The 16,203-nt window shown below is 45.4% G+C and overlaps 1 protein-coding gene and 1 pseudogene across 2 annotated transcripts in view; both read left to right on the plus strand.

Moving 5' to 3' along the window:
• RRP12 (ribosomal RNA processing 12 homolog) overlaps positions 1–6,909 on the plus strand; it is a 29,413-nt gene extending 22,504 nt beyond the window's left edge. For both annotated transcript variants that reach the window (XM_015599982.2, XM_025042288.1), the window contains 4 exons: positions 1,699–1,771; positions 3,196–3,263; positions 3,563–3,645; positions 3,995–6,909. In XM_015599982.2, the coding sequence (XP_015455468.1) occupies positions 1,699–1,771; positions 3,196–3,263; positions 3,563–3,645; positions 3,995–4,100 (330 nt within the window). In that variant the 3' untranslated portion in view covers positions 4,101–6,909. The remainder of the gene's footprint in view (positions 1–1,698; positions 1,772–3,195; positions 3,264–3,562; positions 3,646–3,994) is intronic.
• A 3,997-nt stretch (positions 6,910–10,906) lies between these two features.
• On the plus strand, positions 10,907–11,025 carry LOC112474158 (annotated as a pseudogene).
• The last annotated feature ends 5,178 nt before the right edge of the window (positions 11,026–16,203 follow it).

Genomic DNA, 16,203 nt, shown 5'->3' on the forward strand with positions numbered 1-16,203 from the left:
GGCCCTGACAGCTTGAGCCTCAAGGATGTGCACAGCCAGCAGTCCATGGGGTGTGGTGTGCATACGCCGGAGGCAATGTCATGGTCGACCACCTTGTGGCAAGGGAGGGGGCTTGGCTCTCTCTAATCCTCACTTGAGATGGGGATTCTTTGTGATCCTCATTTCCAGAAGGGCTCAGAAAAGATAAGTAACCTGCCCAAGGTCCTAGGGGTTGTTAATATGTATGTCTCTGTGCCCAGACTGCCTGAACCCAAATCCTGGCATACATGTAAAGTATGGCACTTAGTGACATTAAGTAAGTAGCATGGTATTATTATTACTGCATTTTTCCAGGAAATATTTTTCTGGCCATGGCCTCCCTGGTTGCTTTAGCACATCCTCATATGTGGCTTTGCAATTCCTCTGTAGCCTACTCTTGTTTCTGGCTAGGAGGAACTGACCACGGCCCTCCAAGAATGCCCCTATGATTTGGCCCAGCAGGACTGGGGTGCCTTGCCTCAAGGCACAGAGAGAAACCTGGGGTGGCCACACTCTATAGTTAGCGCATGGCAAATCATCACCTGCTGTCAAGATCCCCGGAAGCTTTTTCACATGGCAGTTGCTAAATCCCACTCCTGCCCACAGAGCAACATTAAAATGCTGGGGTACAAGCAACAACTGCAGTTGCCAGTGAGCAGAGCTGTTACCTTCTGTGATGTAGCCAAAGTCCCGTTTCCAGCCAGTTTCTGTTTCTCCACCAGGAGCCCATTCTACTGGGCCTCGGCCAATGGAACTGAGAGCTCCCATTCCCCAGACACCCTGTGTGTGCTCCAGCCTATTTCCTTTACCTGGCACACCTTCTCCTCTACCTGGCCTTTAAGCCAGTGAATGTTTCTCAGAATGGGGCCCTGAAGCCCCCCTGCCTCAGGATTGCCCTGAGGAGTATGTACCTCAGGAATGCGCAGCGTGGCAGCCAGCCTTGTGATCTCAGATCTACATAATGCCCCTTTGCCTGGCCTGGTTGTCAGTTTGTAGGTTCAAAACTCCCAGGAGGCTAGGCTGCTGTCAGTCCCACCCCTCCCCCTTGGAGCACCTAATACGGTGCTGGCATGTAGTAAGTGCTGAATTGCTTTCTGTTGGATATACTTGGGCAAGGTGACTTGTCCTGTTGCCCTGTGCTCACAGCTTCTGGAATAATAGCATTGTTGAGGAGCTATAATGACTGATATGTGCAGGGGTCTCCCACCTGCCTGAGAGCCCCTGGAGCACAGGAGTGGGTCCTATCCTCTCTGTCCCCAGGGCCTAGCAGTTAGTAGGGGGTCAGTGAGCATTTGACTATTAGAGTGGAGTGGAGTTCATGTGAGGCAAAGAACTGGTAAAGCTGTTCTCGCCAAGGAGGCTGAGAATCTCATTTTCCCTGCTAAGCCTTGAAGATCAACATGCCAGATGGGCACTTGTAGCCCTGTGGGAGAGTTTAGTGTGGAGAGACAGAGCAGTGGAGCAGCCAACAGAAGCTCAGAATCTTGCTTTTCCGCTGCCTAACTGTGTGATCTTAGTTACTTGCCCTCTCTGATCTTTAGTGTCCTCATCTGTGAGTAGGTGATCAAGTGCTCGGCAGAGGGCCTTTCCTGCTAATGCAGTGTATGACTGCTTTTCCCATTACTATTAGTGAGGGTGATCATGTCTCCTCGTTCACAAGCTTTGCTTATCTCATTATAGAAAAAACACCAGAAGCTCAAGCATCAGAAAGAGGCTGACGAGGAGGAGCTGGAGATGCCCCCTCAGTACCAAGGTGAGGCTTCCCTTCTTCTCTCTTGGAACTCTATTCCCTGTCACCAGCATTAGGCAGGGTTTGTTGCAGGCAGAGCCACAAGGTTGCATTACCTGGTTGCACTCAGTTGGCACCAGCAAAGATTGGCTGATAAGTCACCTAAGACTGGGTCTAGGGGCCAAGGGAGAGCCTGGGGATTAGGAGATCCGTGCTTAGAACCCCTAGCCTTTCTGGGGAGTCCCTGAGCCTCATCTCGTCCCCACACACCCAGGCCTTCTGTGAGCCTTGCAGCCACCCCTTCTCCTGGGAGCTGTCTGCCTCCTTTGTCTGGCCCTGAGTCAGGCCATGTTTGGCCTGTGTCGAAGGTGGCAGTTAGGAGGGTTAGTATTGGACCTGCTTAGGAGGGTTCCCCTATACAGTTGTCCCTGGGCCCCGGGCCGTTACTCTCTCCACAATAGCCATTAGAGATACCCAAAGCCAGTGGAGGCATCTATCACCTCACCTCTGCCTCCTTCCCCCCAGGGCAGCCCTCCAGGGCCCCTGTCCCCAAAGCCTTGTAGCAGAGCCCTTGTTATGCATCTGGAGGTCCAAGGGCTCCTGTGGGAAGGTCCTGATTCTAGAATCAGGGTCCCATGTGTCCTCTGAGCCCCATGGCATCCTAAACCAGCTAGAGAGCCTCATGGCTCCTCCTTTTGTGGCCCCACAGGCCAGGGCCCAGCTCACCTATTCTCTCTGAGATGGTGTGGTACAGAAGCAGTAGTACCAGACGATGCAGCCAGGAGGCCTGGGTTCAAGACTGTTTGCCCTTCTGCTCTTAGCTCTGTGACCTTGGCTCAGTTATGCTGTTTCTCTGAGCTTCTAGTTTCTCACCTATAAAGGGTTTGTCTGGGTCGCTTCAGTCCTCCTGAGTTGGCATTGTAGGGTTCCATCCACAACTCTGTTGAAGTCCAGGCTGGAAATGACACTGACTTTGGAAGCATCCTGATCTCTCTAAGCTGCAGTTTTCACATCTGTATGGTGTAGTAAGAGCTGCCATTCTGTCTCACAGTGTTAGTGTGAAGTGAGCTCCAGAAAGTTAAGAGACTTGCTTGAAGTTAGAGCTGGGAGTTGAAATCTGGTCTGTCTGACTTCAAAGCCTGGGTTCTTTCTCCTAGAACAAATGGAGCAGATTTCGCTTTGACGAGTATGGGGTATTTTATGTTAGTGGAGAATATATATGTTTTCAGAGATCACTAGTAGGTCTCTGTGGATTTGGGTCAGTCTGAGGAACCCAGTGGTCTGTCAGATCAATGTATAGTCCCCTCTCAAAAAACGTCTTTGTCCTTGGTCATGAAGTCATGACCCATCTTCCCAGTAGCTCTCCAAAGAGAAGGTGCCCACTGCCTTTTCCTAGGAGGAGCTGCCCTGGCTTTGTCTGACTCATGGCCTCTGTGCTCCCTCTCTAGCTGGAGGATCTGGCATCCATCGCCCTGTGGCCAAGAAGACTACACCTGGGGCTGAATATAAGGCCAAGGTAAGAGTTGCAGGTGGGGGCAAGGGGTCTCCTGGCAGAGCATCTGAGAAAGGGCAGGGTAGCTGTGCCCATCACTGTCCTGGAGAGGCACCTTTATGGAGCCAGATTGAGGGGCACACTGAGGTCTTGTTAGCATCTGAAGTTTAGGCCTTTGTTGGATGACCTTCCAGAGCCATGGAAATTCTTTGGCGCCACCTAAGGCAGAGAATAAGGGGAAGGGAGGATGTGAGGCCCGTCAAATCAGGGGGTGGAAGGGGAACCCCGTATTCCTAGCTGACTCTGTTTCTCTGGATGAGCAGAAAGCAAAGGGTGACGTGAAGAAGAAAGGTCGGCTGGACCCCTATGCCTACATACCCCTCAACAGAACAAAACTCAGCCGCAGGTATAGTGCTGTGCAGGGGTGGGGTCATGGGGCAAGGAGCTGTGCTCTGGAGGGGTTTATTCTCATTACTCTCAGCTCAGTTGCTCAGGTCACTTCTGGGTTGGTTTGTTTTTACTTTTTAGAATGCACCTTTATGTATTTGGTACCTACAGGTATTGTTAACTTGAACTGCCCTTTTAAACATGATAGGTAGCACATGGTCTGCCCAGATCACGTGCTGCCCACTGCTGGGCAATACTCCTCCCCCATTCCTAAAAAAAAATGGTGTGGAGGGAGCCATCTTTTGAAATGGGAAGGGGGATCGCCTGTTCTCAGTGAGGTGTGTCCCTTCTATTCCTTGTACCTGCAGGAAGAAGGTGAAGCTGCAGGGACAGTTCAAAGGCCTGGTGAAAGCTGCTCAGCGAGGATCCCAGGTGGGACACAAGCTCCGCAGAAAGGATCGGCGGCGTTCCTGAACCCCAGAGCTGCTCTGCGGCCCAGCCTGAGGCTTCTTTTTAGCCCCCAGGCTGCCTTGACACCAGCTCCAGATGCTTCAGTCTCTGGCAGATCCTGGACTCAATGATTTGTTGGAACTAGGGCTTGGCTCCCACAGGCACTCAGGACTTTAGAAGCTCCAAAAAAGAATCACCTTTGGAAACTCCAAACAGGAATCACCTTTTAGAGATTTTCCTGGGGCCTGAAGATGGGAGTGTGGTCTCAGTGCCTCTGAGTAGGCCAGTGAGGCAGCTGTGCTTTATGCCCAGCGTACCCATGTGCAACAATAGATGGTTTTCCATTTCCTCCAGCTGCTGGTAGCCACATGCATTCTCGGCCTAGCTGTCGTCTGGGTGTGTGAGATTTGCTGTGACCAGATGTAGAATAAACATGCACCACCATGCATTGTTCCTAGAAACATGTGTTTCATCACCTGCCCCCTTCAGGGACAAGAACAGTGTCTGGTCGTTGGCAACAGTGGCTTGACCCCTTCATCTCCAATCCTGGCACCCACTCTGGGGCATAGCATGATAGCCCTAAGTCAGGCTTTAGATCTTGCTCAGGGACAGAAGTGATGAGGTCTCTCTGACTTCTCTTTACAATCCCAGTCAAAGTGATGTTTGGAGAATCAGGAGGGGCAGTGAATGTTCCAGGGCTGATCTGTGGAGCTATGGTTGAACACCAGGGACTCAGACTGAAAAAGGGAGCTGCAGCACAGGCAGGTGTCTCCCAGCTGCTTTTTTCATTGATTGAACAGTGTTTACCGAGTCCCTCCATCTGCCAAGCACAGCCTGATCACCCACCTGCTCAACTCTCACTGTCTCTTTTTCCCAGACAAGTAGATCAAATCGTATGGTACAAAGAGCAATGTGATTCCCACTGTCCAGCTTTGTTGGTCTGGAGCAGAGAAGGGAGTGGTGTAGACCTCCCATTGCTCTTCATATCACTTGTCCCATCAGCCCAGAGTGATGCCAGTAGGCATCAAGAAGCAAAGAACCCACAGGTATTCCACACCCCCAAATATGAGGAATTGTGCTTTGTCTCCTGGCATTTGATCGATAGCTTTTCTCTTCTCAGAATCTCCCCATTTGAAATGTGACTCTCCTCCACACACACTTCTTAGTAGTTTCCATTCCAGTTTAATGCCCATGGTTCTGATAATGACCCCAGGAGTCCTTGTACACCATTCCAGTCATTCTCTAAGGGAACTTAAGTCTTGACTTGATCCATTGTCCCCAAATTAGGGCATTTCCTCCTGATTTGGGGCTAGGAAGCTGAGAGGAACCACACTTAGCCCAGAGGTGGCGCTGTTCGCATGCCTTTCTCACAGAAAGTCTGGATTTGGGAGAGCAAGCTAAAAAGGTAGTCAGAAGAGGTGGCTATTAGAGATTTGCAAAGGTGTTCCAACTGACCCTCATCATTACACTTCTGGGCACAAGGTGGGTCAAATTAAACCTGCAGCCCTTTCCTATTTCTCAGGAAGTTTAACCACAGGCAGTAGGAAGTTTCATGTAAATGAGGTATGGATATGTGCCAATTGCCCAGTGTTGACATCTTTTAAAAAAATGTTTGAAGCCAATTTGCTTATTATAGTGTATTTTCCAAGGAGCTTTGTTTTCTTTCAAAGGTGGGAGGGGCAGGTAACCTAGAAAGGTTGGTGTTAGTGATGTGAACCCCTTATTCTTTTGGAAGTAGACTTTAAATGCAAATTATCTTTATGCAGAGGCAAGGGTTAATCTGCCCCAGAAACTTCAGGTGTTTGAAACATGTTATGAAAGTTCTGCTTTTGTTTCAACCATGGGTGTAAAGGAGAATCAGGAGTGTTCATCAATGCAAGGTTCATTCAGTTTCAGGGCAACTGGAATGGTTGAGTGCCTCCACCAAGATCCAGATTTACTCCTTTAATTTCATTGTGCTTTTGGTAGTGTCCGAATCTGAGACTTCTTCTGGCTTTCTTTTCTGGAGTCCATCCTCTACTCATTCTCAGAAATGGAAGACAGAACATAACCTTCCTGACTGCACCAGAACAGCAACCCTTGTGTTGGCCAAGGATTTGGTCACACTGGGGATTTGCAAAGGCAGTTTGCTCTTGACACTTCAAGACACAGGTGGGTCAGGTTAAACAAACCCTACCCCAGGCACCAGGCAACAGGCCTTCAGGTAACTCCTCACAGTTCATTCCTGGCAGTGGCTGTCTTATTAGGTCTACTATCTTATTTGAAAGCCTGCCTCAATCCACATGCTTAATCATGATTTTTCTGTATTGTTTGCAACATGCAAGGAAATTAGTTAAAACATTCACGTAGTCTCTAATTTCATTATTCTCAGTTGCATGTGTTTCTTTAAAGGGTAACTTAGAATATTAGAATGTAGTCTATGTTTCACTATAAAAGTAATAAAGATTTACAGAACATTTGGAGAAAACAAAAGTAAAAGCAAGGGCTAGAATCGTACCATATCTCATTGTTAACCCTGTATATTTCATCTCTTTTTTTTTCCTACATGCAGGACTTTTTTTGATACAAAAATAGAATTTTAAAATACAAGTTTATATTCTAAATTTATACTTGACTACCACAAAGTGTTTACTCTAATAATGTACACACTTCAAAAACATTGTTTTCACTGGCCTGGCTTAAACATCTGTCCTGTGGACCTGGCTCAATTTATTTACAAAGGATCTTTGAGTCCATAAGTATGTTGCTTCTTGGTGCATGCAGAAGTTTAAAGCCATCACTAGATGTTGGATCATGTGCAAAGCAATATTTAAAAAATGACATGACTTTTTTCTATTTGTGATATGCATTCTTATGAAAATATAGATGACTATATTCCAGAAAATAATTTTGATTTGGGGTAATATAAGCTAGCTCTCCAATTCCTGAAATCACACTTAAGGTTGGTACTACCATTAGAAACATTTACCAAGCTGTTGGAGGTTGGCCATGTCATTCAGGGCCAGGGCTGCAATAGAGGCCTCTCATTCCAAGTCCCACTGATTTGTCGTAGAAGAGTCTAGAACAGGATTTTAAGGCTGTGGTTACTTAGTAGATATTAAGAATGTAGGTGGAAAGTATGGTGGCCTGCCACTCAGGCTGCATACTCATTCCTGATTTGAGGTCTGGATATCAGCTTTGCAAGTCTGAAATAAGAGTTGATTAGGTTCAGAGAGGAAAAAATGACTCCCGAGAAGCCTCGTCAAAATGGAAATTTGTTAATTTGTAATGAGAAATTATATATATATAAAACAAAGAGCCCAAGACTTGGTGTCATGGTGACTTCTCTGTACATACCCTCCCCTGCATTGGAAGTCAAAATCAGAAGCTTTAATGAGCATGAAAAGGGGCAAAGAGAATCATGCCAGCTGTATATTAGTAATGTCATTGAGATAGAACAGTTCTCTGGGTAGATGGGACATACTTGTCCATTGGGTCCCTCTCTATTCTGGTTAATGCTGCAGAATGAGGCAGATCCTTCCTCCGATGTCTTCTAGATTCTTTGGAGCCACTTACCTGCTTTTCAGAAGCTTTTCTGAGCCTTAATGTGGCTCCTGCTTCTTTCACATGCAGGCATGCCTGAATTGAATTTCCAAGACCTGTTCTTTCAGCTTTCACCAAGGAGATGTCCTGTTCCCTCTGGGGCCTTGTACAGATAAATAACGTATCCTATCCATCATGTGTGAACTTAAAGGGTTTAACTTCTAGAGGGCAGCTTGATTTCCAGTTTCCAGGGATGTCACCCTGTGGACCCATAGGAACCAATTACAGAGCTGATATGATTTTGGATCAGAATTTCAGAGAGGATCTGAGGCACTGATGACAGGCAGATGGATTTGTGAATGGTGCCAGCAATAGCTTGTACAGACCTTATGGCTCCTCTGCAGGTTTTGCCAACTCGAAAAGTTGCTTTGAACCAGAATGATTTCTACAACATACATGTTGGACTTGAGGCCACTGAGCCTGAAGTACATACCGAGCTGATAACCTGGAACCAGCCCTCAGTTGTAAATAACGCTCATAAAAATGACAAGGTGCAGTATTACCCAAGCAGATTTTACATGGCGGTGTACATTGATTGGATCATTGTGTGATAATACTTATCTAAAAATGCCTGCCCTATTCATTCCAGCAGTTAGTTCAACCCCTTGCAAGTAGGTGGAGTACACCTCCAAAACAAATAATAATAAGCCAGCAAAGCCGACATCCAGTATTTATTCTAAGAAAACCCTTTCCTGCCCACACAAGGACTATCAAGGGGCTCACGTAGACCCCTTCACACAAGGGCATAGTCACACATGATCCACACCTGCCAGATCCAAATCTCTTGTGCAGGTATAGAAGCGATGACAACTCAGGCTGTCCAGAGCCCTCCAGTTTACCGAACACATTCATATGCACCATCTCTTTTGATTCCCACGAGAAACCAAAGGCAAAGTTAAGCAGGTGGCATAAGGTAGCACCCAGGCCTCTAGAGTTTAAGCCCACATGGTTGCACCCTATGTAACTTAGCCCTGGAGAATACGGTGTTGCAAAGAGGCTTGGCTGTGAATTTCAAAATGCCTCATGCAGTTAGGATACCATAGAGTCTGTTCACCTTCCTGTTCATCACCTTGCAAGCGCTTCACCCCCAAAGCCCTTCACTAGGACTAAAACTAATTACATAACAGGTTTCTTTTCACTTAGTGAGAGGAGGGTGGAGTTGTTCCAGGACTGACTTTCTTCAAATCTTTGAGTGCCTGGGCAGGGCAAGGCGGGGTGGGGCAGCTTGCTGGATATTCCTTTGACTTCCTTCCTCTTCCCTTTCAAGGAGGGGGATGGAGTTGGCCTGCAAGTCTTTCTTTCTGTCATTCTTCCACATATTATCTCTCCCTCTCTTCTCCCTCCCTACACCGCCCCCCCACCCAAACATACACTTGCACTGTGCATTTATTCTGAATGAAACTTCCAAAAAAAAACATTTTGTGAGGCATGGGAGATTAAGCAGTAAGTAAATCAAACAGAATCTTTGCCTTTACAAAGTTTATGAGGAGGGGACAGATAAAATAAAACCATTGAAATAGTGCTGCAAAGCCTAAATGCAGGTAACCATGAAGGGACCTGATTTGGATGAGGGTGCCGTAGTGGGAGGGCCTCTTGGAGTGAGAGATGTTTGCCTAAGACCTGAAGGGTGAGCAGGCTTTAAAGTAGGTTGTTTGCCTAAACAACCAAGGCTCCAAAACTTTCCAATCCCCAGGCCTAAGGGCAGCGATCTGATTGGAAGGTAGGCTCGCTTGGCCAGGGGAACTTGTCTTGACACTCTTGCATACCAGGCTTACTGTTTTCACTTAAATAATATGTGTGTGTTGGATAGGGTGGGGGTCGGTAGGGGGTGGTTGGGATCAGTGGGTAGTGCTGTAAAAGCTCCTCTGAGGCCATGCCCCAGACTAAGGAGTAGCATGTGCAGAGAGGCCCTGGAGCCAAAAAGAGTTTGGCCTCTCCAAAGAACTGACAGGAAGCTCAGTACGTGGCATGTAAAAATACAAATAAATATTAAATATTATTACCTACATTCTTATATAATGTTGCAGGGATTGTTTATTGGGGGGGGGAGACAGCAGTTTTATTTATTTAAATATATAGTCCATCCACATCTACACATTTATATAATAAAAGCCAAATATACAGCAAGACTGATGGGAAGGAAGATATTGAAACCACATGGTAGAAGAGAGAAAAGGATGAACCCTGAAATCAAGGCTAGTAGGTTTCTTGAGTGTGCATTCAGTGGGCCTGGGCTGAGGGTAGGGCCACGGTGTCCTTGGGGCTGGGAAACTGACCTTCTCTGCTGAGAGCAGTTCCTGAGTTAGATGTTTCTATTATGCTCATTTTACAGAGCTGGAAACAGAGTAAAAGGCACAGAGAAGTCTCCCATCCTCTTGTCAGCTTTTTCAGGACTGGCCATCATGATTTTGTGAGAGGAATACGAGGAAGGGCTAGAAATGATGGGCCTGGATATCACAGCCGAGCTGCTCACCTGGCATCTTAAGAGCCAAAAGAGCCTTTAAGAATTGAGTCCAAACCCCTTGCTTTGCAAATGGGAACACCGAGGCCCAGTGCAGGGAAGGAATGCTGTTCTAAGCATCCGAAGACTGGAGAAACCAGGACTAGATCTCAGATCGCCCAACTCCTAACCCAGGGCTAAAGCTGGTCAGGACTACACAGGAAGGCTGTGGGCCATGGATAGCTCACAAGGCCTAGGGACGGGCCTGACAGGTAAGAATGAGTTGCTCCTCTTGGTTGAACCACCACACTTGGTACCCAATCCTATTATAACCATGGATAAGGTAGTAGGTACGATAATTGCTTATTTACACATTTTTCTGTATTAGACTATGTATTAGTTTCCTATTGCTGCTGAAACAAATAACCACAAACTTAGTGGCTTCAAACTATCTATTTATTATCTCACAGTTCTGGTGGTCAGAGGCTTGAAGTGGGTCTTACTGGGTTAAAATCTGGGTGTCAGCAGGGCTATGCCCTTTCCTGGAAGCCTGAGGGGTGAATCTTTCTTTTCTTTTTCCAGCTTCTAGGGGTTGCCCACATTCCTTGGCTCATGCCTTTTCCTTCTTCAAAGCCAGCAATCACTTCAGTCCAGCCTCTACTTCTACACTCTTCTCAGACTCTGACCTGCCTGCCTTCCTCTTTTAAGAACCTTTGTGATTACATTGGGCCCACCTGGATTCACTGTAATAATACAATAATACAATGTAATAACACAGGATCATCTCCCATCTCAAGATCTTTAACTTGTCTATGGCCATGCCACCCTGTACAAGCCCGATCCTGTCTGATCTCTGAAGCTAAGCAGGGTCGGGCCTGGTTAGCACTTGGATGGGAGGCTACCTAGGAAGACCAGGTGCTGTAGGCATGAAAAAAATAAATAAATAAATAAGGGATTGTAAGCTGGCAATCGGTGAGGTCAACCAAGGGTTGCCTTGTCTAAAAAAAATTTTTTTTAAAAAGATCTTTAACTTAATCACATGTGCAAAGTTTCTTTTGCCATGTAAAGTAACATATTTACAGGCTCCACAGATTAGCCCACAGACATCTTTGGAGAGTGATTATTTTGCCCACCAGAGACTGCTAAGCTTTGTGAGGACTGTCTCCATTGTTTCTTGCTATAGCCTTAGAAGCGGGCACAGTCCCTGGCATAGTGCAGGTATTCTTCAGTGTGCTGGGTGATGGAATGAGTGGATTTATAGCCTCCTAAGCTCAGCCCCTGCCAGGACTTCTCTCTCCATGAAGCCTCGTCTGAACACACAGCCAGCAGCCCATTTGTTGTTGTTCCTACTTCCCCAAATGGTGTGATTTATAGAGAATTCGTAGGGCATATGTCCTTCATATTCCAAGGAAAATTTTTAAAGATCAACTTTATTGACATATAACTTATGTATAATTAATTCACCCATTATAAATGTTCATTGAGTTTTGACGAATAAATACACCTATGTAACCACCACCATAATCAATGTATGGTGCATATGTTTACAGTCTGTTTTGTTTCAGTCTATAGCAGGGGTCCCCAACCCCCAGGCCATGGATTGGACGGGTAGGTCCATGGCCTGTCAGGAAGCCGGCCACACAGCAGGAGGTGAGTGGCAGGCCAGTAAACGAGAAAATTCATCCGTATTTGCAGCTGCTCCCCAGCGCTAGCATCACTGCTTCAGCTCCACCTCAGATCTTCAGCATTAGATTCTCATAGGAGCACCGGTCACTGGTGCCAAAAAGGTTGGGGACCTCTGGTCTATAGTTCTAAGTTTTAAGAAATGTACAGACTTATGTAACCATCACCACAGTCAGGATACTGACACAGTTCCATCACCCCTACAAAATTCTCCTATGTTCTCTTTTGTAGTCGCAGCCTCCCCCACCTCCTTAACTTATGGCAACCACTGGTGTGTTATCTGAAGCTATAGTTTTATCCAAGGCAAATTTTAATCATGATTACCTAGGTAGTAATTTTATTAAAAAGAATCCCCTTTCCTTCATGCATTGTATTGTAGGTACTTCCCCGACCTACATCCTTAGCACAAAGGAGAGGGGCAGGTGACCAGAAGAAAACTTTGGGATGGGAAGGATTATTGAAGATCTTCCTTAGGCCCACCATGGTCCCCTGGCTGCCTCGGGGCTAGCCTTCACTTCCATGCAGCGGGAAAACAACAACCCAGTTCACCTCGGCCAGAAAACCATGTAATAAACATGAGAGAATCAGGTGACCTGGCATTTTCAGTGTGATCTCAAAGTTGAAAAAGATCAGCCACCTGCATTGGAAACAGGATGAAGATGCGATTACTTCACATGAGCAAATAGATGGCAGTTACAATTACAAAGAAAGTAAAAACTAGATCAAATACCAGGTATAGCAGAGCATTTTTCTTAGCGAGGTGAAATTCAATATTGTGCAATCCCCATCTCAATCAAGTTCCAAAAAATTTTCAGCACTCGAAAACCTCGTATCCTTTAGCAGTTATTCCTCCCCCGCTACCACCACCATTCTCATCCCTAGACCTAAGCAACCACCAATCTGCTTTCTGTCTCTATGGATTTACCTATTCTGGATATTTCATATAAATGGAAGCACACTACATGACCTTTTGTGTCTGGCTTTTTTCATTTAGTATAATGTTTTCGAACATAATGTTGTAGCATATCAGCACTTCATTCCACTTTATGGCTGAGTAATATTGCATTGTATGGCATACCATAGTTTGTGTATCCATTTATCCACTGATGGACCATGGCATAGAATTTGCCTTTTTTTGTTGTTTTGGACTTGAACATCACTAGGACTATTTCTGCTCCCCAAAACCTAACTCAATATCACCCCAGGTTCCATGTGGTAAGCCCTCTCATACATGTTCTCATGTAATATAACAATTTTTTAAAGAAGGGATCACCCTCTCACACCCCTCCTCCTCCCCACCCCCTTTTACAGATTTGGAATCTGAGGCACAGAAAGATGAAGCAACCAGATCCAAGTGAGATTCCAAGCCTAATGTTCATCCCTCTTCACCCCAGCTGGTGTCTCTGAGTGCAGGTAACTGAAAACAAAGTTCACGTGGAAAGCAAACTCCTCGAGAAGGATTTCAGTGCAGAAATCTAAACTAATTAGTCTAAACTAATGCAGAATATCCTTGAATTCTGTGTCCTTCCACTGGTGATTCTGAATACCCTGTGTCTCCTTCCAGGCAGGCAGCCAGCGTGCCAGGCACACAGCTCTCATCACTTCCCTTTTTGATACCCTCTCATTACTTTTAATTGCATCTGAGCCTCTCCAGCATCTTGTATTTTGATTCCTAATCCAGGGCATTTCTCTGCCTCCACTAGTCTAGCACGGCACTTCCCTCTCTCAGAGCTCTCCGGAGAAGTGCTCCCCAGAAAATGGAGTTTGTCTTCTATAATGAATTCATCTTTATAATGAATAGTATAATATCCAAGTTCCAGGCATATTTACATAGCAATCTCCACACACAAGCAACATTACAAAATGAAGATTTTTAAAAGAATGCCATCTCAAAGCTTCATTTCCTATACTACTAAGAACACTATGGGAATTACCCTGACAAGAAGACAAAATCGACTTTCAGGGATGCTGGATTAGAGACAATAGCTACACCAGCTCCATTAATGTTTAAAGTCAATGGAGCATAAAACTGCTTTTCTCTACTTACAGGCAGGCATCATCTTACAGAGAGGAGGAAAAAAATTACTACTTAAGTCTGCTGAAAGCCCTCCCCTAATTTTCATTCTCCTTGAAATTCTCCAGTAAGTATCATCAGAATGAAAATGAGAATCACTCTGGGAGGAATAGCTTCCAGTCCTCATCAGTAAAGTGTGTGAAGAGCCCTCCACAGAGATGGAGGAGGAAGGCTGCCTGTCAGGAAAGGATGTGTCACCAAAACCTGCAGAACTAGTTGTGGTGACACACCTTGGGATTTAGGAGCCTCTGGGCTGACTTCAAGAGGGCCTTAAACAATCCCAGGTCAGGGTAGAGGGAGGCAGAATACAAGGGACCCGGCAAATTCAAGGAAGCAATGCCTTTAGGATATGTTTTACTTAGTGGACTGCAAAGAGGGATCCTTCATCATTACTATATTAGCTGTTTCCCTTGGGGAATCGCTGGAATTGAGCCAGGCCTCTGTTAGTAAACCATTGGACCTAATCCCACATTACATTTGTGTAATGCCTGACAAAGCCTGTTCCCATTATCTCATTTGATCCTGAAAACAATCCTCAGAGGGAGGCAGGGCAGGGATTACTTTTTCCATTTTACAAGTGAAAACACTTGTAAACTGATTTGCCAGGAGCCACACACCCAGACCTGGCAGGAATGAGACTTGAATCTAGGTCTTTGTACAACCTGTTCAGAGTTCTTTTGACCAGACTGATCAAAATATTCCCAGCCCCACCTAGTCCTCACAATCATCAGTTTAACCAGCAGCTGGGAGCTCACCAGGACAGAGCTTATGTTTATACTGCCCACACACCTCTGTCCTAATGAAAAAGTACAGCCCTGACTAGCAAGCTCTCTGGGAAAAAAAAAAAAAAATTCATATCATCTCTCTGCACCAAAGACCAAAATTAATATAAATAGATTTGAAAAAAATCAAGGTATTAGAAAAAAATCTAAGGAAAATTGAACTGAATATTTAATAGGTTTCTGAAGGCAATAAGACTTTAAATTTAGCATTGTATTAGAAGTTTCACAGAAAGGGGATTTTATAGATTCGAATACATTAAACTTTGTTAAGTTTTAATGAAAAAAAAATGACTATACAGGGCCAACAAAAACCTGAAGAAATATTCACAGCAAACTATGAAAAGAGTTAACTTCTGGTATGCAAAAGAGTCATGCAAATAAGAAAAAGTCAATAGGAAACACTTATTAGGGAACAATTTACAAAAAAGGAAGTACAGGTGGTTAACATTTAGAAAACTGCTCTACCTAACTAAAATCAAAGAAAAACTTGAAAGGAGTTAAAAATTTCACCTATGAAATCAGCAAAAAAAAAAAAAATTAGAGTACTCAAATACTAGTTAAAGTGCAATGAATAATGTATGCTCACACATTAATGATGGGGAAGTAAATTTACTTAACTGTAAAACAATTTGGCACATTTATCAGAAACCTTAAAATATCCATACCCTTTGACCTAAAATTCCATTCCTGGGAATATGTTCTAGGGAAAGTCATCAACATGGAAAGTTTTGTGCACAAAAATGTCAGCCACATACAATAGTTAAATTAGGTGAACAGTAAACATTAAAGGAATTGTTTAATAATTCATAGTACAGCCACTTGATGGAAACTTACGTGATCATTATATGTTCTCAAAGTGCATGCAGTAACACAAACACCGTTTATGGTATAATGCAAAGTGGAAAAGTGCACAACATTGTATGTGTGGCTGTATAACATAGAAAAAGACTACAAAGGAAAAAAAAAGTTTTAATGCGAACCATATTTAAGTTCTATGATTATGAAATTTTTTTCATCCCCCTATATTTGTCTTTGAATCTTTTTTTAAAATGAACAAAATCAACTCTTCTTTAGCGCTGAAGTGGCGCGTCCTTCTCTCGCTCTGTGTGTGGGGGCCTGAGGACTGAACAGAGAGGGAAGGCTCAGAAAGCCCACCTCAGGTGGATTCCACCCTCCTTTGCGATGTCCCCTTGGCACTCCAATCCCTTCCCCGTTTCTACACCCACACCTCTCTAAGGCCGGATCGCCTGCGGGAACACTCGTCCGCCCACCACGCCGGGGTCTGAACGACTGCGGGTGCGCGGGGGAGGGGCAGGACGGGCTCAAGCGTTGCCCACACGTGGGGAGGGAGGAAGCCTCTGAGTAGGAGGGGTTGGGCGTGTGGGTGGGTGTGTCTGCGAGTGGGAGAAACCAACCCAGGCTGCCTCAGGGTCTTCACTTTCTTGTGCTGCTCATCCGGTCAGGGCCCTACAAAGGTCTCCCCACTCCCGGGATCCCCTCATAGGCGGGCACCGAGCGCAGACAGAGAATACTCCCGCCATGGCCCTCCCCTGTCCCCGACGGCCC

The sequence above is a fragment of the Pteropus alecto genome, unplaced genomic scaffold (genome assembly GCF_000325575.1).
Source record: "Pteropus alecto unplaced genomic scaffold, ASM32557v1 scaffold88, whole genome shotgun sequence".
Lineage (NCBI taxonomy): Eukaryota > Metazoa > Chordata > Mammalia > Chiroptera > Pteropodidae > Pteropus > Pteropus alecto.